The sequence below is a fragment of the Bactrocera dorsalis genome, chromosome 4 (assembly GCF_023373825.1).
Source record: "Bactrocera dorsalis isolate Fly_Bdor chromosome 4, ASM2337382v1, whole genome shotgun sequence".
In the NCBI taxonomy this organism is placed as follows: domain Eukaryota; kingdom Metazoa; phylum Arthropoda; class Insecta; order Diptera; family Tephritidae; genus Bactrocera; species Bactrocera dorsalis.
In genome coordinates this window covers 13521303-13545632 of record NC_064306.1, presented here as the reverse complement: position 1 = coordinate 13545632, position 24330 = coordinate 13521303, and the positions used below count along the sequence as shown (strand labels likewise).

At 37.6% G+C, this 24330-nt stretch overlaps 1 protein-coding gene across 5 annotated transcripts in view; it reads left to right on the top strand.

Moving 5' to 3' along the window:
- The window catches only part of LOC105233761 (rho GTPase-activating protein Graf), a 186872-nt gene that overhangs the window by 117616 nt on the left and 44926 nt on the right, over window positions 1-24330 (top strand). For all 5 annotated transcript variants that reach the window (XM_049456752.1, XM_049456751.1, XM_049456754.1 and 2 more), the window contains 2 exons: window positions 20502-20659; window positions 20848-21021. In XM_049456752.1, coding sequence (XP_049312709.1) covers window positions 20502-20659; window positions 20848-21021 — 332 coding nt within the window. The remainder of the gene's footprint in view (window positions 1-20501; window positions 20660-20847; window positions 21022-24330) is intronic.

Sequence of the window (24330 nt, the reverse complement as noted above, 5' to 3'; positions counted from 1 at the left end):
AAGAACCAAAAATGTATGTGAAGCGGGAATGAAAATTAACCCAGAACGGCAAATTCATACACTCTTTTAATATTTTGTCTTAAATTAGTAATACCAGCAACGCCCCTCTTACATTACGATTAGTTTTGCCCGAAACTTTCGACACAGTTTCACGAGCAGCTGACGGCAGAAGATAAATCGCTTGCTATAAAAAGCTAGCAGATGAAATCAACAACGCTTAAATAAAAAATAAATGCCAAAATAAGTTAATAAAAACGCCCACTTAATTATAGAGTGTTCGTAAACAGTAAATAAACATAAGTGAAAAGCCAAACAGCGATTAAATTAAGCACGGAAAACATGAAACATAAATAAGTTAATGTTAAAACGCCATTTCAGTATTTTTGTATTTTCCAGTAACCCAATTTCATGTGATTTTTAACTGTCAGCAATCGGCTGAAAGACGGGTGTTCGGGGTGAGCCCAACTACTTATCATTTATTTCTGCGGTTTCTGTGTCAATATTTCTTATTTGCCAAATGTTGTGGGCAGCGTTGAGGCGACGGGCATGTTTTAGCTCTCACTCGGTCTGATATCATCAGCTGTTCTCCATCGACTCTCTGCCACACCACGGGCACTGTATTTACATATTAGCGCCTCTTGACGTTTGTTTACCGCGCCGTCGTGTAAAATCAATTTGATGCACAAGTTCCATTGAACTCGTTCGGTGTGATCGGCAGATGAGTCGGGTTGCCGGCGTGCCCCAATTTATGTAGTAAACACGAAAAGTCGGCAAAATGTTTTCTTTTGTTATTTGCTTGCCACAAATTTACTGTTGTTTGACGTTTCGTCGAATTGTGTGAATTAGTGGATTTGCAATTCGTTTTCAGCAGCTTTTTAGTTTTCTTACAGCTCTCATTTTGTAAGAACATAGTACTTAAATATAGAACGGATTCTCATACAATATTTTCCGCAGTCATAGATAGATACAGAATACTGAAAATAATTGCGGTTTTGTACTTACATATGTCCATTGTGCACTCTTCTATATGACATATGGTTACAAAGGTCCAGTACTTTAAATAATTCCAGGAGCTTGCTGGGTGCGGCTAAAGTGATGTGATCCCTGTCTACGTAGATGGAACCTAGGGCTTTGAACCTGGCTCTACAAATTGCTACGCAATCTAGTTTAGTTGTTCTGGAGTTTCGCGGCAGTTTGGGCAGGAGACTATGACCATGTTGGGCAAATGCTTCTTAATCCTGCAGTGCCCTGTTTAAAGCGCTACAAGGAACCGGAATTCGTCTCCAGGGATGATTGATTATATCTCTAAACCTTGAAGGTTGAAGCCTCCCGGTAGTAGCTTGGCGGTGCCGTTCTCTCTCCACTCTCTCCTCCGGGCGAAGCAACTCCTTATCGGTGGGGGGCTTCACCACACTGCATAGTTCTGGCCACATTATCCTAAAAGCTGCCGCAGAGCCTGCTCATTTCCGGCTACCCCTTTATGCCCCGGCACCCAGATAAAATGTACACGGTTGCAAACTGTTAGGCGGTTCAGCCTTCTTATACAATCCTCCACTAATAGCAATAGGACCTCATAAGCTGCGGTCGGTTTTAGTGCCGCTTGACTATCGCTGAGTCTGGCGATACCCTGGTGGCGATGAAGATTGTTCTGCACACTGACTTATAGCAAATCCGCTATCATACCCCATCTTGCTACAGAACCCGGGCTAGATTGGGAATGCGACCATGAAAAGGAGACATCTGTTCGTACCCGCTCTGTCTGTGCTTTTTACTACTCCTTAAGAGCTTATATGTAGCCAGAGACATGAAAAAATTAAAATTTTAAATAATTTTTTTTGCCAATAAATTATTTTACTTTATAAAAGTAAAAGGATCCAAATCATCTTTTGGCGTTACAACTCCTTGTGAGTTTTGACCCGCTGCACATGTGACCTCCCAGTTTTGTATGCCAAGCTTCTTCATGTCTTCCTCGAGATCGTCAATCCATCTTGATCGCGGTCTTCCCTTTGCTTTATTGGTGCATGCTGTGGCCCTTTACTATTTTCGTCTGCGCTCTCTTGTCGTTACTTGGCCGAGCCATCTTACTTGCTGCGCTTTGATAAAGCGTATCATATTTTCAGCTATTATAAGTTAGTCTAGCTTATGATTTCACTTTATTCGCTACTCGTGATTATCCCTTACCAAAGATGTTCTTTAGGGTCTCTCTTTCTAAGATTTGCAGTTGGGCTTTGTTCGTTTCTAGTAACGTCCATAATTCTGTTCCTTAGTAGAATACTGGTCTAATAATGGTTTGGCATAGTGGCAGTTCATATTGGGTACTAGTAGTTTTGATTTGAAAACTTTGATTAGGGACGCGTATGACCTATCGGCGGCTTGTATTCTCTCTTCGATACGCAGGCTAAATGAGTTATCGCTACTGAGTTCTAAGCCCTAAGGCTAGTAGGATAGTGACGCGATTATAAACCTTTTCTATTCCACCGTCATCCTCAACTACACGTCGGCGCGAACTCTCGATAACAAAAGAGACTCTGAAAAGCGCAGTAGACAGCCGCTTGTGGGCGGCATAACCCCATTAGCCAGCATCAATGTTGAAATGGCAAGCAGACAGTTTGATGCATAGCTACCACGTGGCGGGAGTTCGGCCTTGCCGCCGTAGGGCTGATAACCGTCGCGAGAATAATACCCAATATTTTTTCAGTTCTTTGAACTTCGAACAGCATCAAGCACCCGCTTTCAACAATTCAAATTTTTTAATTGACAAAAAACTGCCTTAATTGAATTGTTCTTAAAATTAATTGCCCTTGACTGTGAAGTATTTTTGTTGTACTACATACTTGAGCATAAAACAGACGCCTTAGCGGTACTTAAAAAAACTTTTATGCTTACGAAAACAGCTGTCTCTCTAGAGATGTATGCGGCAAGCAGCTACCACTTAAGTAAAAAATAAAGAGCACAGGCCTGCAAAGTACATCAGAAAACATTAGTAAGCGAGCACTTGTAGAACGCACTAAGTTATCGCGCTTTCTTCACACTTTTCTCGCCCGAAAAAAGCGAATAAGTAAACACGACTACCGCAGCCATTTAATACACGCGTGTTAATTGACACCAATTCGAGCGGAGCGCCGTCGTAAGCCTGAAATCAAGCCACTACTCTGACGTAGAATATTTCCGAAATTCTGTTAATCGCTTAGTGACGCTTGTTTCAGCAGCTAGGCAAGTTTTGTCAACTGTTTTTTTTAGTTTTTTTGCTTCTCAGATTTTGCCCGCAATCGCCTAATTGCCCCCATTTTTAAACTGCTCGATTTAGCGGCACAACTTAGCGTCGCAAGTTTTAATTTTTTTTTAAATAAAATTTAATTTTTTATTTTACTATTTGATTTTTCTTCTTTTTAATCTTTTCCTCAATGTTTTCTTTTCGTTGACTTATTAGTGCTCACATGATCGCGCTTTGTTTTAATTGGCTTAGGCGCTGTCGTTCGATTACTAGTTTCGAGGCTAATTGAGTGCGCGCTCGCGGCTAATTAAATCAAATTGAAATTCCGTTTCTGTCGATTTGTTAGGCCGGCTTTACATTCACGCATTCACTTATTTAATTATTTTTGTTTCTTTTTTTTTTTTCTTGATTTGCTGTTCATTAGTGTTGTTAAGTGCATTTAATGGCGATTTCTGTGAGCAAACTGCATTTGCGTTGATTGGTTTCCAAATTGTACAATTTGTTACGAAAGCGGTGAAGGCGAGCCACAAAAAAATTGAAAAATCAAAGCAGCTAAATTTTTCAAGATCACACTTGGAGACGTAGACACGTGTCTAACGGGAAAGAACTTATAGGAGTAAAGTTTTCTCTTTCAGCGTTTATCTCTCAGCAGTTTAAAACGTGTTTCAGCCTACAGGGGTTTAAAAAAGTGATCCATTTCGAGGTTCCCAACTTTGTTTTTAAGAGAAAAAACACAGAAACTTCAAATTTTAGGGGAATGTCACGATCTTGGTGGCTAATCGAACGATCCAAAACGTGAAATTATCTGCTCATCTATGTGTTCTCTCAATTAATCCATTAAGGTTGCTATATGTCGTGCCGAATGCGAAAATTTTGCTTGTTTGCATATTCATAGAGCCAGAAACGGGCCTCATCGCTGAACAAAATTTGGCTCGAAAGAACTTTTCAAGAACACATAGAGTGAAGCGATGTCGCTTGGGAAGGTCGAGCGGTTTCAGTTCTTGCACAAGCTGTATTTGGATCGCTTTCTATATCGACGTAAAATGCGCCAAGTCGTTCCATACGTCAGTCAGAGCTGCTGTGAACGGCGCCGAATCGATTCTCCACGGTCTTCGTGTATACTCTCAGCTACGACTGCTATATTTTCTTCACTGCGTGCTGGACGCGATCTATTTGTTCGATTTTGTTTTTGTTTATAGTAGGAGGAAACATCGAAAGCCGGTGTGTGGGACTTTAATCCGCTAAACCTAATCTACTCCCAACTCAAGACTCTCCCATGGAACCACCAGATAAGGTATTACTTCATGGGAGTGACAAGACATTTTATGTCTCCTCTATAGCACGGACTGACTGGCGCTTATTCTCTTGTAGCTGTCTTAATATTGTCATGATGGAAGTTGCCGCTTCACGAACAGCTTTCAAAGGACTAACACATACATAAGTGCAGTCAAACTTTCCACCGTTAAACTACCACCTAGTGCCGTTTCTAACTTTTCCCTTATGTTTAGAAACCGAGGACAATGGAAAAACATGTGTTCACAGCCTTCTATTAGGTCTACAACTTTGCTTCCGCAGGTTTTTTTTTGTTGTAAATTTAATGCTTTATTTATAAAAACGGTTTCAAAAATTTTATTCAAAATATTGGCCTTCGCTAGCTACTACTTTTGACCATCTTTCCGGCAGCATGCGTATTCCGTGACGAAAGAACTCCTCATCTTTCGAATCGATCCAAGTATCAATCCAATTTTCACTTCTTCATAAGAACTGAAGTGCTCGTTAGCTAGACCGTGTGCCATCGATCGGAACATGTGGTAGTCAGATGGAGCAACGTCTGGAGAATACGACGGGTGGGTTAAGATCTCCCATTTCAGCGTCTCCAAATAACTTTTGACAACCTTTGTGACGTGAGGCCGAGCATTGCTGGAGAATGACTTTACGGTGTCTTTCCTCGTACTGTGGCCGTTTTTCGTTTAGTGTTCGGCTTCCATTGCGTTCGGCATCGATCTCCTGTGATGGTTTCACTGGTCCCACCAAATGCAGAGCATGACCTTGGCGCCGTGAATGTTCGGTTTTGCCGTCGACGTGGAGGCATGTCCAAACTTTCCCCATGACTTTCTTCGCTTAGGATTATCGTAGTGGACCCATTTTACAATGCTATGTAAAAATTCCTTTCGGTTGTGCCTTTGAAGCAACCGTTCACATGCAAAGAAGCGCCGTTCAACATCTCTTGGTTTCAAGTTGTAAGGAACCCAGTTTTCTTGTTTCTGAATCATCCCCATGGCTTTGAGACGTTTTGATACGGCTTGCTGTGTCACTTGCAACGATTCGGCCAATTCTTTTTGGGTTTAAAACGCATCTTGGTCGAGTAATGCTTCCAATTCAGTATCTTCGAAAATCTTCTCCCTTCCACCACCATTCTTTGGCTTCATAATCACCATTCTTAAAACGTTGAAACCATTCGCGACATGTTCTTTCACTTAGGACAGCCTCACCCTACGTATTCGAAAGCATTCGATGAGCCTCAGCCGTACTTTTCTGGAATTAAAAAAGGAAAGGAAAATTTTCCGCAAATGTCGAGAATTCGGCTCAAAAAGTGACATTTTCAGTTGAGAATAAATTTTGGATGCAAACAGATCTCCACAAATATTTTGTTGGGTTAATGTTGACACAAATGTCCAAGATCGATATAAAACGATTATCGCTCAGTAGGCCGATTATGTTGACCACAAATTGAGCGAAGCGCGCGAAACACGATCTATAGATCGTGTGTTTTCGTAATTAAGTTGAACGATTTGTAAACTTAGTTTCGGCGTAGGTCTTTACATGACACAACTCACGCGTGATCTGTCGAAAAAATGCTATTAAAAAAGTACCTCTACTTGGATCATCCTTTATTACCAACCCGAAATTATATTTTGTTGTTGTTGTCATTAGTCTTTCACCACAAATTTCACCGTGTGTATGCATTTGCGAGTATGTTTCTCAAATACGCATCTTCCAGGTTGATAACTGACAAATGCTCGTTCCGCCGCCATATGTATATAATCAAACGGTTTATCATTTCGTGTCAATGATGGCGTCATGCAGCGTAACGCCAAGCGAAAAGTTATATAAAAGCAAAACAAACGAAAAGTCGCAATAAACAAATAAAATGTTCCGCAAAAAAATTGTTACAGAAAAATTGCATTTACAACACAACAACGTTGATAAAAACAAACAACAACAAATATAACAATAACATAGACCTCGCTCTTGTCAGTATGTATGTATATGCATATAGGAATGTCAAAGCTAAAACAAAATATAAGCAAATACAACAATAACATTCAGCGATTTGCTCCACCGACCGTCCTTCCGTCCGCCTCTCGGCCTCTGTGCCGGTTTTTGCAAGCAAGAAGCAACGGCTTCGCGGATGCATGTCGCGCCTTTTCAGGACGCCCTCAATTACTTTTCGACAAATGTTTACTGCTGTTGTTGCATTGTGTTGTTTTATTGCTGTTGCTGTTGTTGTTTTTGTTGTTGCATGTTGCGTGCCACATGATAAATGCCGCACAATTACTCACACATAAATAAATAAACACTGCAACAGTTAAAACAACAACAACTGCATGCAGAAACGTATATGCAACACAAAAACAACTAGCAACATCGACAACACCAGCGTCATTTGTCCGTCCACATGCGTATATTCGTAAATAAAATTTCGTTTCTGCGCTGAAGGAAACAAATTTGCCAAATTAATTTTACCGTAAATGGAGTGCCGCGTCATGGACGGACAACAATGCCGATGCAATTGACAGGCGAACAAATAGCTGACACAGTTACTCGTTTGGCCGGTCGTTGGCAGAGAGGATGAGCTCGTGCGCCGGGCGAATTGTTTGCTGATAAAAATGCAGGCGCGTGATGAGAGAGGAAAACATTAAGTAAGAAGTTGGCATAAGGAGAACCGATGATAGTATAGTCTCTTTCAGTTTTCATAATGAATAAAGGTGGAGACCGCATCAAAGATCTAACGTAGCCACTGGTCATGCCTATATTTTCTTACTGTTGTTAGAGATTGCTGAAAGAATCATGTCTCTCGCTTTCGGTTGACGCTTCTTAATAGTATGTGTGTGAGAACTGTCATTAGATAAGTGTAATGAGCTCCCAAAACTTTAAAAAAGGAAAGGATTTTTTACAGTCGCTCGAAGAAACTTCTCCGAAGCCGATCGATATGCTTAAAATTTTCCCACGACCTTCTTCGATATGTATATATGTACATACATAAGGTAATGATATTTTTAATATCCCCGATTAGAACAATTGGAGAGCTGTTGCCTTATTTATGGTATGGACGTACTGTGCCAAGATTTTTGAACTCTGCTCGAATTTAAGAAAAAATCGAATAACTGAACTCTATAAAGACATTTAAAGGGCTGACAAATTATCATAAAGAGTAAACAATTATAAAGACAACGACGACTGTGAAAATCAGCTACAGACAAATATTTTTATCACAATCTTCTAGTTCGGATATGTCTTAAATAGTGGGGAGTCAAATTAGATTTTATATTAATCTCTCTATTTCTGCTAAAGGCAGAAGGTGAGAAAGCTACAAATCAGATGATTTGTCTGGTCCTAGCCATTTTGCTGGAGCTTACAGAAAGAAACTTTTACTCATATAAAGCGATTGTTTTCTTTTGACAGTTTTATGGATGATATTAGCCAGTGAAGCAGCCCAAAATAAATTTGTTTGATCGAGAGTTTTTTCCTAGTACTTACATGTGCTGTTGTTAAGGGCTTCACATTTTGTTGAAAAGGGAGAAAGATTGAGACATATTTTTATTACACAAACTTACTTTGCTCGTTGAGAATATCATAACATTTTCTTTCACCTGATCCAGGAAGGAGTTTCACTATGATAAAAACATTGTGAAAAAAAGTACCCGGAAATTGTAAATAAATCGAAAAATATTAAACTATTCATCAACATTTATTTTGTCGCCTTCCAAGTAATCCCCACCAAATGTAATATACGTATGCCAATGATTTTTCCAGTCATCGAAACACTTTTTAGGATGGCCTTCAGCTCCTTCAGCGAATTTTGTCTTATCTCTTCGATCGACTGAAAACGGGTTCCATTCCAATGATTGTAAATGTCTAATTGGCAGTTATAATGCTTTCCATGAATGTGGGATCGATCTTTTTGTTCGATATTTTTATCCATTGTAAAACACTCCTTGAGGTGTACCGCTTTAAACAGCTGCTGTAAACAAACTGCTTGACAAATCACGTTCATATTTTACTCAGAAATTAAGGACAGTCCTACCAACTTAGCAACACGTCTTTTTCTCTCCATGAATCTACTCAATTGTCGGAAATACCGGTTTTAGACCTATATCTCACATATGTACATATGTATGTATGTATGTAGATGCTAGACAAATTGAACTAAGAAATTCAAGTTCTAGTTATAAAAAAAAATTTTATTCGACAAAATACCTTAACGAAACTTAGCATGGATTATTGTCCAACGGAATGGTAAAATCTCAATACAATTTGTCCGGAAAGTAATAGGACTGAGTCGATTTAAAAAAATTTATTGAACCAATCGTTACAATTCTTTAAAAACTTTCAAAATAGGCTCCTTTTGCATCGATGGAGCGTTGCCATCGCGATTGAAGGTTTCACGGAAGGCGTTCTCCGGAATAGCCTTCAGAGATCTCCTCTGCTTTCCTTTCAGCGGTCTTTCAGACAAGGAAACAATTACGTTATTCTTGTATATCCTTTGATTACGTTATTCAAAAATTGGAGCTCACTTTCACACATGCTCAAATTTTCATGGCACACTTCCACTCGCCGCAATTTCTGGTCTTCAGTGAGCACTTTTGGGACCATCTTCGTGCACACCTTGCGCATGATCAAGTGCTCCGTCACAATGTCATGAACCACAGATTTTGATAAATTTAACATCTGAGCAATTAAACGAATACTTAGTCGACGGTCTGAGTTTAAAGCTTTACGCATACCAGTCACATTGTCGGTGTGTGTTGAAGTCGCCGGTCTCCCAGCACGGTCTTCATCAGTGTAAAAAAGGCCTCCAAAAAGGCCTGGTGCCACCGAAACACACCATTTCTTGTTAAAGCAACATCTGGGTCTTTGTCGCAGATTTACCGAGTTTCACACAGAATTTAATTGCGTACCTCTGCTCTAACGAACGCTTCATTTTTGGCATATACCACTCACAGAATCAGGTCGCGTGAAAATGTTTGTCCTGGCTCCCCAGGTGCTCGGAGACAACTGAACAGCCGCTCGTCCGTTAGCTAGGAACGCCCACTACCGAATCCAGTCGGTGCTCGCACGCTCTGAAGTACAATCGCGGCGAAAGAAAATCAGTCCTATTACTTTCCGGACAAACCCTGTAGCTGCCACACAAACTGAAGCAATAAAAATGAAGTTCTTATAAAGAAGCTTTTAATTGTGAAGAGTATTATTGATCATTGATTAATGGAATATATCGACAATTGCATCAAACCGTTGAATAAATTGATACTTATACATTTTATGAAAAAAGTTTAACTAAGTCTATTAAGAAATATGTCAATTGTGTCAAGCTAAGATGTCTGAAGCATTATTATTAATAAATATTTTTTTAAAATTTCTTTAAAAAAAACTTATGTAAGATTTGTAATTTACCGGAAACTACTACATTCACTACCACCATCGCCTCATTTGAATAGAATTAACTGTAAACAAATTATGATGCTACAACGGTGAATCGTGTAAGATTTACACGATAAGAAATTGCAAAAATCACGAACTGGCAACCCAACTAATTAAGAACAAATTAAAATGCACGTGCAAAGCACTTAAAGCCGCGATTGTTATGAAAAATACAGACAGGTAGGAAACACATGTATGAATATGGTACTAGGGTGGCACTTACCTATGCTAAAATTTCGTGAAAATATCTTCTCAAATAAAACTATGAATTACATTACAAACTGAACAATCGTATGGCGGCTATATGTTATAGTCTTTCGATGTAAAGAATTTCCCTGGAGATTATAGCGCTGCCTTCAACATTATTCTGTGTCGAATTTCGTGAAGATATCTTGCGTCAATTCGAACGGTATTTTCAAGGCATCTAATGATAAAGAAATTAAATTCTATTTTTGGCCCACCCTAGTGTTAGTGTATAACATACAAATTAATCTTCACACTCACCCAGAGCAAACAGCTTGCACAGCTGAATTGTAATTAAACAGCTTGGGTGAATAACTCACTGGCGGTTAAGTCGATCGCGCCGTCAGTTGCCGGAGAGCTGAGTGATCAGGTAAACATGCAGTCGTATGTGTGTGTTTCTATAAGTATATACTTACTACTTATCCGACATTGGTATATGTAGGCAAATACTAAACTGTTTTCTTATTAACTTCTGCTTCTTTTGGGTTTTTCGCTGCTCCTTGCCCCCCTTGGATGCTACTATCATCTCGAAGTGACCTCCAGCCCGCACTCTGAGTACAATGTTGAACACTTACATTCCCCCTTAACCTGAGATAGTAATGTGCGCTATTAGATGACCACAATTTGAATTTCATTCAACGCAAATAAACGCTTGAGTGATGAGCGCCGAGTAAATATGAAAATTAATAATGGAAATAACAGCAATAGACCTTTTCATTTGATATATGTATGTATATGTTTTTGTGATTTTTCGTGCGGAAATTGATGCTTGAATTTGGAGAGGGTGATAAATGTGAGGTGATCTTACGGAGGCGGCGCAATAAGTTCGAGGGATTTGTATTATAATTCACTTTTGTTCGAAAAACTCAGCTACCAAGAGATTTTTTTTCTGGTAGATAAGAGTCAAGAGCTCGAACTATATGAGAGTCTTAGTAGCATGTTCAAATGGAAAACTCTAAAAGTTGGTTTTCATATACCGGCAAGGTCCTAATAAATAGAGCTCCAATCTGCTTAGGCGTTTCATTTCTGCTCCAGCTAGTTCACTTACTAAGGATAGTTCTATCGAGAAAAACAACAATGTGTTAAAACCCCTTCAATTATTAAAGGTGGTTGGTTTAAAAGGAAGGCGCCAGAGCATCAGACCGCAGGCGGTTGCCATTCAATAGGCTAATACCTGAGGTGGTCCCCTGTGTGCATTACTTCAAACAACACTTCAAGGAACTAAGAATGTGCTGCTCCCGAGCGAACCAACACGTCTACTTACTCGTATCCTTCTATTTCTATAAGACTAGGTACCTAGATATTAATCGAGTTGCCTACTGAAAGTCTAGTTATTGCCTACTTCCTCTACTTAACACAAGAAGACTTATTATTGACTCTACGGATACCCTTCATTGCTATTGGCTGTCCATTAGAAGGTTTATAAATTGTTAGAAGCTCGGTTGCCACTTGCTGTTACTATGTTATCAATTTCGGCCTGAAAGAGTGTGTTTATTTAGTTTGAAGCTACCTTCTGTGTTTGAATTACTACTGAAGAAGGCCGCTCCAGTTCCTATTTCACCCTTTAATGCGTCGCTGAATATGTAGGATTCGCCATTAGTACTGTCGATCATAGAATCTCTACTCAAGAATGAAAACATTGTGTTTAATTCCTCATGTATTTCCTTTTCTTGGTCGCATTGCCAATTCCGCCCGAGCTCATTAAAGTTCGAGTATGATACCAAGCTCGTAGTGACGCCGAGTCTGGCTCATAGACGACCTTACTGAAGGAAAGGAACACTCCGCAAGCTACAACTCTTGAAAATTGTATTGTGAAGGCCAGATTGCTTCCGTTCCGGCTTAGTATTTTCATGAAATAAAACGAAGCAATTAAGCTGCCCGGGAACTCGATCTCTTATTGTCAATTAATTATTAATTGAGTAATTACTATTGCTATATTGTAAGGTGAATTGGGAACTAATGAAGACTCAATTCCTGTAAATGCGTTAATTACCTAGTAAGTAGTCTATTTGGATCTGTATTACCCAATATAATAATGGGCGACAAAGGTCTACTAACGACCTATGTATACATATGGAACATACATTGGAAACCATTTGTGGGTCATCTACATGTAACAAAATAGTACTAGATTAAATCGGCAGAGTTATGCTAATCCCTTAAATTACCTTCTTAAGGCTCAAACCAGAGTTTAGTTTGATAAAAATAGTACAATATAGGGGATTTATTTTACCTCTAAAAGAGCTCGTTCACGAGAATAAATCCATAGTAATGCAGCTCGAATCATCAGACAACACTACGACTACAGTTAGGATGAGAGAGCGCATAGCTTTCGACTATTTTCGTTAATCTCTTACATTAAACTCAACGAGCCACCCTCGTGCCGGACACACGTCAATGAAAGTGAGGGTGAAGCACACCGAATTTGCGCGCGGTGGCAACTCTTACATGAGGAAGTAATTTATGTATTTATTTGTATTGTTCGTGTTGATATTGTGGTTTTTGTCTACGACTTAATTACCGTAGTGCTTGTAAAAAGTGACCTTGAATACTTTTGCTGTGGAGAATTTTAAGTGAGAAACTAGAGAATGTGGTGGAAAACACGTACAAGTTTACAAAGCAAATCAAATTAAGCGATCAACAGGCAGATATGGCAACAAGTGTTCATATACATATGTATGTATGCATGAACATATGGAGCTTTAGAGATATCTATGTATAAGCTTACCACTATAAATATGGTATTCACACATTTTACATTAGCATAAGAATCGCCAAAGAATTCCTTATAGAAATGACAGGTGATTCGCATTTGCATTTGTGTGACGCTTATCGGCTCATTATAGAGCGTTTATTGACGCTTTCAGCGCTGCTGAATTGTCATTCATGAGCTCAGCGCATGAAAGCTCAGCAAAACTTTCACTTAAAAGCTTCTTACAAACGCTTTGGCGCTGTCAGACTTAATTATGCGGCAATAAAGCGATGACTTGGTGATCTGATCAAAAGAAAGTTGTGCGTCGATCAAGCAGCCGATTTGTGTTGTTGTGATTGAAAATTGTGGAAGCCGCAGCTGTCAGCTGCGATGCGTGAGTCAAAGGTGCGTGCGTCGTTCAATTAATAAGCTCAATTTGTAGGCAGCGGCGAAAATGCGGCGGTTGTGTGAATTTCTTTTTTCTTCTCTGTTTGATAATATTGAATTTCTTATACTCTCGCCACATGTTGCTGCGGAGTATTATAGTTTTGTTCAACAATAGACCAGGGTCGATAAATTTTGAATGCAGATAAAATCATTGTTGGATGAAATACATTGGAAAAGGAAAATAAATCAACAAAAAATTAGAAGAAAATAGTTTACGTGCACTCTTGGCTCTAGAAGAGGTTGGAGAGCGGATCGTTGAATTTTTAAGGTTAAAAACAGTTTAAGTTGATTTCCGGAAAAACTTCAAGACATATTGAAAAAAGTTCAGCGGCAAAGTTGTAGGTAATAAAAAGATCTACAACTTTTGTATTGACACCCTTTTCTAATAACCTAAAAATATATGTAAAAAATCGTTCTTTTCCTATGGGCTCAAGCTACTATCATTTTTTGTAACTTTTGACCATTTTTATAGGCTTCAGCACTGGCCTTCTAATGGTTTTTTGAATACCTAAAACTGCCAGTAGAGAGCGAAATCTATGGTGGCCAAATTTCCCATGTTCATATTCGATGCGAGAGGATTTCATAGGACACGGTATCCAAGTTAGAAAATGGGCGAAATTCTGTATTTTGGGAACTACTCGACGAATTTGATATATAAAATTCTCTAGATGTGCCTAATACACTTAGTGAAAATCGGACTTCAAACACGTCTACTTTTCATATATAAAAATTTAAATTCAATCTGATTTTCTCATGTTATAAATCGAGAGTTCATGACTGACCATATTTATATTAAATCTTGAACAATTATTGCCTTTTAGGATCCATCTTACGCCTACAATTTTTCGAAATCGAACGGTAACTTTACAAGGCCCCATATACCAAATATGTGGACCCTAAATATGGTCAGACTGTTTTTGGTCAGTGTGGTATCTACGACGTTTGACAATTAAGTAATGAGACTGATTTGATTGCCGCGCTTGTGGTAAACCTGTGACCTTGAACAGCTAAACAGCTTCGGAAACGTACGCTAAAATTGTAAGAGTGTATGGCGATAGTGCTCTTAGACCCGGAAACCAAACACCAAAGCTCACAATGGTTGTCTCTGCGCGCCCCCGACCGAAAAAAGCTCGCATGAGCAAGTCGAAGGTGAAAACCATGATTATTGCCTTTTTTGTTGGCCGTGGAATCGTCCACAAAGAATTCGTTCCACCGGGGAAAACTGTGAATCCAGTCTACTATTGCCAAGTACTCGAAAGATTGCAAAAACGAGTCAACAGGGTGCGCCCAGACATCGCTCGTAACTGGATCCTTCATCACGACAATGCGCCGTGCCACACCGCCCTCAGCAAGTCCCAGTATTTGATCTCTAAAGGGATCACCGTGTTGCAACAGCCGCCTTATTCGCCCGACATGTCACCCAGTGACTTTTTTTGTTTCCTAAAACAAAATCGATGGTCAAAGGAATCCATTTTGAGTCGATTATGGACATCCAGGCGGCCGTGATGAGGGTACTCGCGGACATCCCAGTCGAAGCGTTCCAGAAATGTTACGAAGCATGGAAAACGCGCTGGAATCGGTATATAGCTACCCAAGGGCAGTACTTTGAAGGGGATGGCAGAGTTGTAGAATAATTTTCAAATATACGGATTTTATGGAATCCGTCTCATTACTTAATTGTCATACCTCGTATTATGGAAATTCGGAGAGAATATTTTTTTGATAACAGCTTGCCTTGGTCGGATAAAAATGCGGGTCCGTTCCCTTTACGCAAACACGACTGTTCTGTAAACTTATATTCTATATTGGTCAGTCTCTCAGGTATCTCAATAAAACTCATTGATCATCTATTTCTGCTAATGATGTGAACGTGCGATTACACCCGAACTTAGCGCTACCTTACTGCTTTTGTTTCGTTTTCTGGTTGTCTCTCTCTTGTGCTTCTACATTTTCTTTTACTCATTTGCTTCGTCGATTTCGCGCATTAAAGTGTTGTGACCCGCGGCTTCTGCATGACGACGAGATCAACGCACGATTAGCTTTTAACAACAACAAAAACAAAATAAAATGACTACTACAACAAAAACAAAATAAAACGACAACAACAACACGTCGCATAACACCACATAAGATAAGCAAAGGTTTTGTTTAAGCGTTTTATTGCCGATTTCACAAGAACAGCATCTCAACACAAAGCACAGCAGCGATAAAAGTAATAAAAGAAGAATGAGAAAAAACTAAAAAACAAATTATGAAAGGAAATAAAAAGCAGATTTGTAGGTAAAAAGCGCCGCAATCAAGAACAGCTTGAAAGCGCAACCTACCAAATTAGGTCAGCAAAACAATCTCACCTGGACCGCCGTCGCACCGCCGCTCAGCTGCTGTGCGCTACCCCGTGACACAGCGCTTTGTGCGCAATGCTTACAAATATACATCATACATACATATATGATGCTGTTTTTTCTTCTTTCTCTACATTTATGTTTGTTTATAGACATGTGTATGCGCTCATATGTAATCGCGTAAGTAGGTTCTACGCTGCTTGTCCGTCCGCTGTTGCTTTTCATTACTCTGCGAGCCGAGAGACTTTCTTTGCCGCGAATAAAATGCTTGCTTGCCATATAAGACACAAGCGGTGATTCGTCATATACAGGGTGTGCTAAACCACTTTGTTTTTTAATTCTCAATATTTTTGCAACAAAAACAAACTCAACTCATTCCCTCGTCAAGTTCCGGAGCCAAATTATGGACTAGTTTTGGGTATATTTACCGTACGCCACAACATATGACTTGTACTAGACTTTTTTCCAGCTCATAAAGTGATTTTTAAACACACTTTTTCAGAAGAGTTGCTAGAAACACACAACTTTTTTCAAGAAAAATCTTATTTTTCGTTAAAAAGTAACTCAATTGTTTTCGTGAAAGTATTGGTTGAAAGCAGTATCGAGAAATATACAATATCGTTTAATACTAAGATTGAAAGATCAGTTCATTGGCATAACCTTGAGCTCTTAATGAAGAGTTGCACCGCTCCGCAGCACAAAAAATGAAGATTGAAGATCTTTAACTCAAATGATATTTTTTCCACTTTGGTTCTTCCACATAGTTTAGCGTCTTATCTAGATCTCCTAACGAAAAATAAACCAAACTGTACGAGCAGCTAAACTTCTTAAGGGATATGGTTTAGTCGGCAAATGTACAAAATCGTTCTCAGAAAATTATTTTTCCAGATCGTTACAAAGGAATTTGCTTGAAAAAGAATTGCATAACTAACCTAAACTAACTTAGTGTTACTTTTAACTTATCATCCTCTAGAAACACATACATATGTTGAAGCACCCTGTTTCGCATACACATACTATGTATGTATTTATATTGCAGGCGATCTCGAGTTTTTGCGAAATCCAAGCATGTCATATTCCCCTCATTTCTTTTTTGCCTACTGATTGCGCATGCGCGTAATTACTTCTAGGCCTCATATAATTATTTCCATTATGTGTAGTCAGTCGGTAATAATAGTAGTGTAGAGGTTGGCAATTTTTAAGAGAATTATTTTGCAGTAAAATTTCTAATAAAAGTTGCCATTTCTATAGATTTGCTATGAGTATATACATTTTTATATGTATATTAAGGTGATTCAAAAAAAAAAATTTTGTTTTTTTTGATTGGTACTCGGAAAAATGGGTTCCTAGACACCTCTAAGAAAGCCTCTCCAAATATGAGTTTTTAATTGTAACGGGAAGGTCCTCCGCCTAACGGTTTTCTATTTTTTCTTATTATCAGATAGAAAAATTTATATCTCGCTTCCAACTACTTGAAAAAGTATCTTGTTATTTGGTTTTGTAGGAAATTGAATGCTCTAAAATATGGTCTCCTATGATTTTTTCGTAAACCCAACCGTTTAAAAGATATTAACGGTTGAAATTTGATGATTTTTGGAAAAATTCTTTATTTCTTAATAATTTTATAACTCAATGAAAAAAAATTATTACGAATAGGTTTTTGGAGAGGCTAACTTAGAGGTGCTTAGGAACCTATTTTTCAGAGTACCAAACGAAAAAAAAAATTTATTTTTTTTGATCCACCCTAATATGCACTGATTTTTGACGATGAATATCTCGTAAACGCTTAACTTTATCGAAAAATTACAGTAGACCATTTTTATAGAGCAGTAAATTTCCTACAAAACTATGAGTTTCATCATTCATAATAATTTTTTTTCATTGAGTTATAAAATTATTAAGAAATAAAAATTTTTCCCAAAAATCATCAAATTTTAACTGTTAATATCTTTTAAACGGTTGGGTTTACGAAAAAATCATAAGAGACCATATTTTAGAGCATTCAATTTCCTACAAAACCTAATTAACAAGATATTTTTTCAAGTAGTTGGAAGCGAGATATAAATTTTTCTATCTGATAATAAGAAAAAATAGAAAACCGTTAGGCGGAGGACCTTCCCGTTACAATTAAAATCTCATATTTGGAGAGGCTTTCTTAGAGGTGTCTAGGAACCTATTTTTGCGAGTACCAATTGAAAAAAAAATAAAAAAAATTTTTTGAATCACCCTAATGTATATACATATGTATGTATGTATATTAACTATAGTATCGCTATAAATATTGAAGTGCTATTAAGATTCTAATGCAAATAATTTTTTTAATCTAATTTACTTCATTCAAGTGAATCTCTTCAATTATTCGTCAAGGTCTGGCAATGTCTAAGTCTCTTCTTGGTTATCTGCGCTTTCATGATGTTCCAAAGGTTTTCTATGGGGTTTATATCAGGACTGTTCACAGTCTGCACCCAATTTTGCTAAATATTTTTTTATCTGAAAAAAATAAAAATGTTTATTAACCATGTCTTTCTAAAAATGAAATGTTATTAAGGTTATGCAATATAAAAAAATGTTACTTACCGATTTGGCTCGATGGCATGGCGCAGAATCATTCTGAAAAATTATGTTGTCCATATAGAAAAAGTGCTCTTCAATTGAAGGGACCAGGTTTTCCTGTAAGATCTGTTGGTATTTAATGGCGTAAATATTTCCATCAATCAAGGTCAAATGTCCAACACTATGATCGGAAAAACACCACCAGATCATCCGACTTCCCTCCTGCCTGACGGTACGTTTGACGCACTCATTACTGAAAAGTTCACCGACTCTTCTGCGAATGTACGACATTCCGTCTGAACCCAAAATGTTAATTTTGGTCCATCTTTTGTGCAGTTTCGCCCATTGGAGAAGTTTTTGTCGCATTTTTACCGTCAATAGCGGTTTTTAGGCAGGTCGACAGCCAGTTTGTCCGGCTTCTTGGAGGCACCGTCTTACTGTTCGCGTACTGATCTCGATTCCATTTAATTTCTGAACTTCGCTTCTGATGTCTTTTGCTGTTTTAAATGTGTTCTGAATACTAATCCGCTTAATATGGTGATCATCCTTGGCAGTAGTCTTCTTCGGGCGTCCGGAACCCGTTTTGCGTTTTAAAGACTTGGTATTCGCATATTTTTGAAGGAAAGCCCCGACAGTAGTTTTGCTAAAATATGTTTTATCAGCAATTTTACGTATACTCAAGTTTTTCGATCGCAAAGCCGAAATTGTGACTTTATCATGGTAAAAATGGTTCCCAAATATACCATAATCTTGTCAGCCGGCTGTTGCGTTTTTCCACGCTTTAGAGCGGGTTCATCATGTGCAGTCCACTTGTATGACTGTCGATTGGACTTCGGAGTGAAAAGATAACAATCTCCTATTTTCAAAATAGTTCATTACAATATTTACCAGCTACTGTGGGGCGTGTATTTCATATAGAGCTTTGACTATATTTGCCTACTTTGCAGAGTTGAACGCAATCTTCACATCTAAGATAATTAGAGCGCAATATTTTTTTGTGCCACCTTTCCATCTTGCGTCAATAGTGAACCTATTTTTTATCCAGCCGTATTGTCTCTGATAATCCGCCGGCTTTTTGAATTGCTATCTTCAAGCTGTTCCTAAGTATGTTTTCATAAACTTTTCCAATCGTGTCGAGCATACAAAAAGTTCGATAAAATGACGGTTCTCCAGGTGCGCTTTAGGTTTTGTGAGTAGGACCAAACGCTGTATTTTCCAGAGGGCGAGGAACACTTCTATTATACATGCGTTGTACATATTTACAAATTAAATAGCTTTTGTAGTCATGACCTCCTTTTTCCAATGTTGGGTACATCATGTTTACAGCGTTTTGTTACTTTAATTTTTTAGCTATGATCAATATTTATCTTCCGTGATCAACAAAAGTGGCTCGGCATCTTCGTTTCGTGGCTTAGCGTTTGAGATAGGATGGTAATTGGGAAATAATGACCCGACTACTCTTCACATAAAGGATGCAGATAATAGCTGACTTCATCAGCTTCTTTCTTATGCTTCCCTGAGCTCAATTTCATTTGCGCTACTTCCGATTCCTTCATAAAAAAAAACTTACTTTATAAAAGAGATATTTAGATAATATGTATATTAGGGTGTTTTTAAGTATTAATTTTTTTCAATCCCATCATGAAATTTCCATGGAAATAGCCTTAAAAAAATCCCTGAAAATTTGAGCTCTTAATATTAACTTTAAGGACTGGACCAAAGCATGTAAACCTTGTCCATTGAGAATACACGGGAATCGGGATTTTTTTTCTTTAAATTTCCATGGCTCAGAGGCATTTTATGGCATCGCTTTGACTTTAGACACATATTCCTCAGAATTGAACACTCTACAAAAGTGCCCATTGCGACAAAGTCGAAACTCACACCGGCGAAGTAGTAAGGGGCTCTAAACCTGATTTTTCCACGAAAATCGATTTGTTTTGTATTTATCTCGTAAATGACAGAGCTATAGAAAAAATGTAAATGAAAAACTTGTAGGAAATTTGATTTGTTACAAAAAAGATCCAAGGTCAAAATCCCTATCATTAATACTTCTCGAGATATTCGGCTTTTTAAGTAAGGCTGAATGGAATTTTCATAGATTTTTTAATACATACCATCTATGAAAACTCTATAAAGACTTACTTAAAAAGTCGAATATCTCGAGGGTACTTCCAAGGAAATTTCATGATGGGATTGAAAAAAATTAATAGTTAAAAAAAAAACACCCCAATGTATATAAAACCCTCACAATTATAAAAAAGGTTCACTTGTAATTAATTCCTCTTCTTTTCTCTTACGCTTGCAGTACTTTCCACCCGCATGAAACAATTGGCCAACTTAATGGACGATTTCAATTTCGAATGCATCGGCACAGCGCAAACAGATGACGAGAATGTCATTTGCGAAAGTCTGAAACATTTCGCCGCCATAATTGGAACCATCGAAGATGAGCGAGAAAAAATGGTGAGTAAACAGCAATTAAGTTGAAATTTATACGAGCGCGAGCAGACCATAAATTGTAGGTTATATTAGCCGGAAAAGTAAACACTTAGTTGCTGAAACTTTTTTAATAATATGCGCCAACTAAGTCTTTATGTATGTATGTATGTATGTGTGTATTCAACTAATGGCATTTCTGCACAATTTCACAGCTGACGCTGGCGGATCAACACATCATTATGCCGCTGGAGGAGTTTCGGAAGAAACATATTGGCGGCGTGAAGGAGAACAAGAAAAAGTTCGACAAGAAGACGGAGAAATTTTGCCAGACACAAGAACGTTTCCTGAATATGTCAACAAAAAAGCCCGAGAACACGATACAAGAGGTGAGTCTTTCGTACTGCCATGTACATATGTGTGTGTGTGAGTGTTCATGTGCGAGTTCGCAATGGCGGAAATAAGTTTAAGCGATTTTAGTGGTAAAGTTGGGGTTGTGTGTGTATGAATTGGAGAATTTATTAAAAAGTGCTGTTAAGTTGAGTTTGTGGAATTTATTTTTTGCTTTTTGTGCTCAACCGGATATGCTGTAGAAGCTGCTACTATTTCGAAGAGTAAATAGTTTTCTGTGAGCACTGCGAAAAATCTGCTGCTTATGAGTAAGATAAGTGAGATTAGGCAATAAAAAACAAAAACAAAAAAATATATAGGCGCAAGGAATGTCTTTGAAATCGGGTCTTCGTATAAAGTTTTATTGTTTTAAGTACAAATTTTGACTGACTGATGGGTCCAGCTGTCATTTTTATTCGTAAAGTAGAGATGGGGGAAATCGAACACACAATTCCTTCCGAGCCCGAAATTCTCAGAGGGGCACGGTGCTCTGTAACACTTTTTGCAAATTTTTTTCTGCAAAAATTCACTATATTCATTCCAGAACCCGGTTTTTTCTCTGCGGTTCTGACTTTTATAATATCTAAACTAAAAAATATGGAACTGAACTGTTATTTGTTTTGAAATTTAAAATTTTTGTTAGTAGAAGTTTGATTTGGGTTTTATAAATTTCAAAAAAAAAAAATCATTATTTCTTACATTGTCGAGATTTTTGTTCTCCACAAAAATTTTCACTTTCTGGAACAACGAGCACTATATTCTACATAAAATTTCTGCTCAGAACACAATTATCAGGCAGAGTCTTAGCGCAAGGTTGCAAGGTATGGCTTCTCCTTCAACAGTTCATTAATTAGACATAATTTCATGTGTTTCAATGTCTTGATATAAAATTGTTCCAAAAGCAGAACACAACTTTCTGAGGTGAATCCTTTGCGACCTAGAGCACCTGTTTGTATTGTGTGATATATTCATTTTATTTATATCGCCCCTAAATAAAATAAGTCTTTTTAAGGCTGACAGCAAGCCTTGTTAGAACCCCTTCTAACCGAATCTTTAAGTAACTGAATTTCCAAATCATAGAATTGGACCAAACCCTGTCTTTTTGAGCTATTCTCTCGAACTGAAATTGTGCATACGTCCTTTTCTCTTCAAGCTGCTGCTCATTTAACCGAACCGCCGATATCGGACCACTATAGCATATAGCTGCCATACAAATTGAAGGTTCGGAATAAAGTGCTTCTATGAAAAACTTTTTTATTTATTCAGATAACTTTACGAAATTTGACGTAGATTATTAGCCAAGGTAGCGGTACTATCTCTGAACAAATTGTTCGGATCGGACTACTATAGCATATAGCTGCCATACAAACTGCACCATCAGAATCAAGTTCTTGTATGAAAAACATTTTTATTGGGCAATATATCTTCACTAAATTTTGGATGGCGTATTGCCTATAAAAATGTTACAATCTCTGAACAAATTGTTCTGATCGGACTACTATAGCATATAGCTGCCATACAAACTAAGTTAATGAAATCTCCTTCTTTTATGAAAACTTTTTTATTTGTAAGCGTGTGATAGCTTAAGTGCGACCGAAGTTAACGTTTTTTCTGTATTTTTATTAATTTTTTGTTTATTCTCCGTTTCCCAAATTTTTTTAAATATTTTTTTAATTTCTTAATCCTCCATATCTAAATTTGTATTGTTTTTTAGTCTATAACATATCTAATGTTGTATTAATTATTTGCCATAAACTTGGTTGTTTTTATATATGTATTAAACAATACAATTTATTAACTTTTCTAATTTTATTAACTTCTGCATTTTAATAATAATATTGTTTCGCTTCCTAAAATCTTCTCAGTGCGTCGTCAAATTGTGGCATTGCAATTTCTATGAAAGAGTTGAAACGGAAAATGCAATAAATACGAAATTCATTTGTCCGTCGGCTGCTTCCGTACCAATACCAACGCACACGACTGCAAAGAAACTTTCAGATTTTCCGCAGCAACAGATTTTCTATGGCTAGTCACTTGAACTTTTTCCATTTTCCAATTTCAGCAAATATCTTTGTACAATATTTACTCAACACAGGCACACGCATACAAATACAAATACAATACATGTAAGTATATGCATTCGTGGCAGACAGAAAATAGTAAATAGTAGTTTTTGCTGCCGACAGAGTTCCATGACCTGCACCAACAAAGAATTGCATTACTGCCCTGCTACAGAAGCTTTTGTTCAAATAAGTACATATACATAGTATATGCATATATATCTACATGAGTATATATGTACTTGTGAATGCTTGTTGTGTATATGTATTTGTGTATGAATGTGTATGCGCATATATTAAACTATACCGTAATAAATAGTTGCTAGCCAACTGAAACCAACCGCAAGTACATACATATATGCAGTGAAATTATATGTGCCTATATACATACATATACATATTTACCCTTATATATACATACTCCAACATTACCACTTACCCTAGAAGCCCCCAAAATGTGTATACACTGTGCTTATTTACTGTAAACGCCGCACAAGCGCAAATATACAAGTACAAATGTATGTCTGTAGGTGCCAACCGCCCGTAGAATTCTCCACTATCCATTCAGGACACCTACCAGTCGTTCTTCACCCATATTTAAACACCCACAAATGCTCAATTGCAACACCGAATCGTTTTACTTTCGTAGCCACCCGTCAAAACCATTCATAAGTGTTTACATAGTTCTATGTGTGTGTGAGTTTATGTAAAAAGCCACCCTGTAGGAAGTTTTATTTCGAACAAAATGTTTTCATTGACATTTTGCTCACTCATTATTTCAGGGGTTATGTTTTAAAACAAAAAAGAGCCTTGCAGGAAGCTATGAGCTCTAACCAATAAACCCTGCGTATTCAACTGTGAATATATGCTCAATAGATCTGTAGTATGAAGCTTTTTGTGAGCTTTATGCTTTGTAAGAAGTTTCTTTTGGGACCGACAATGTCTGTAATATGAAACTTTTTGTGACCTTCAATTAGGTTTCAATACATGTTGGCAATTTCAGAACATCTTTCGTAAACATTCCGATGTTTATGCTAGCTCCTTGCCTTTAAAATCTTGAAAGAAGACAACGATTTTGGTTTCGATCTCTTCGACTAAACGGTTCAACGTTAAAGTTTCTTTAAATGTTTTGGAGAAAGCACCGAATGCATATCTGCTTTACTTTTAACTAAGGAGCTTTTTTATTATAAGTTTTTCCAAAACATTTTGTTAGTTCCAAAACCTTTCTGTAAACATTTATAGTTTTTT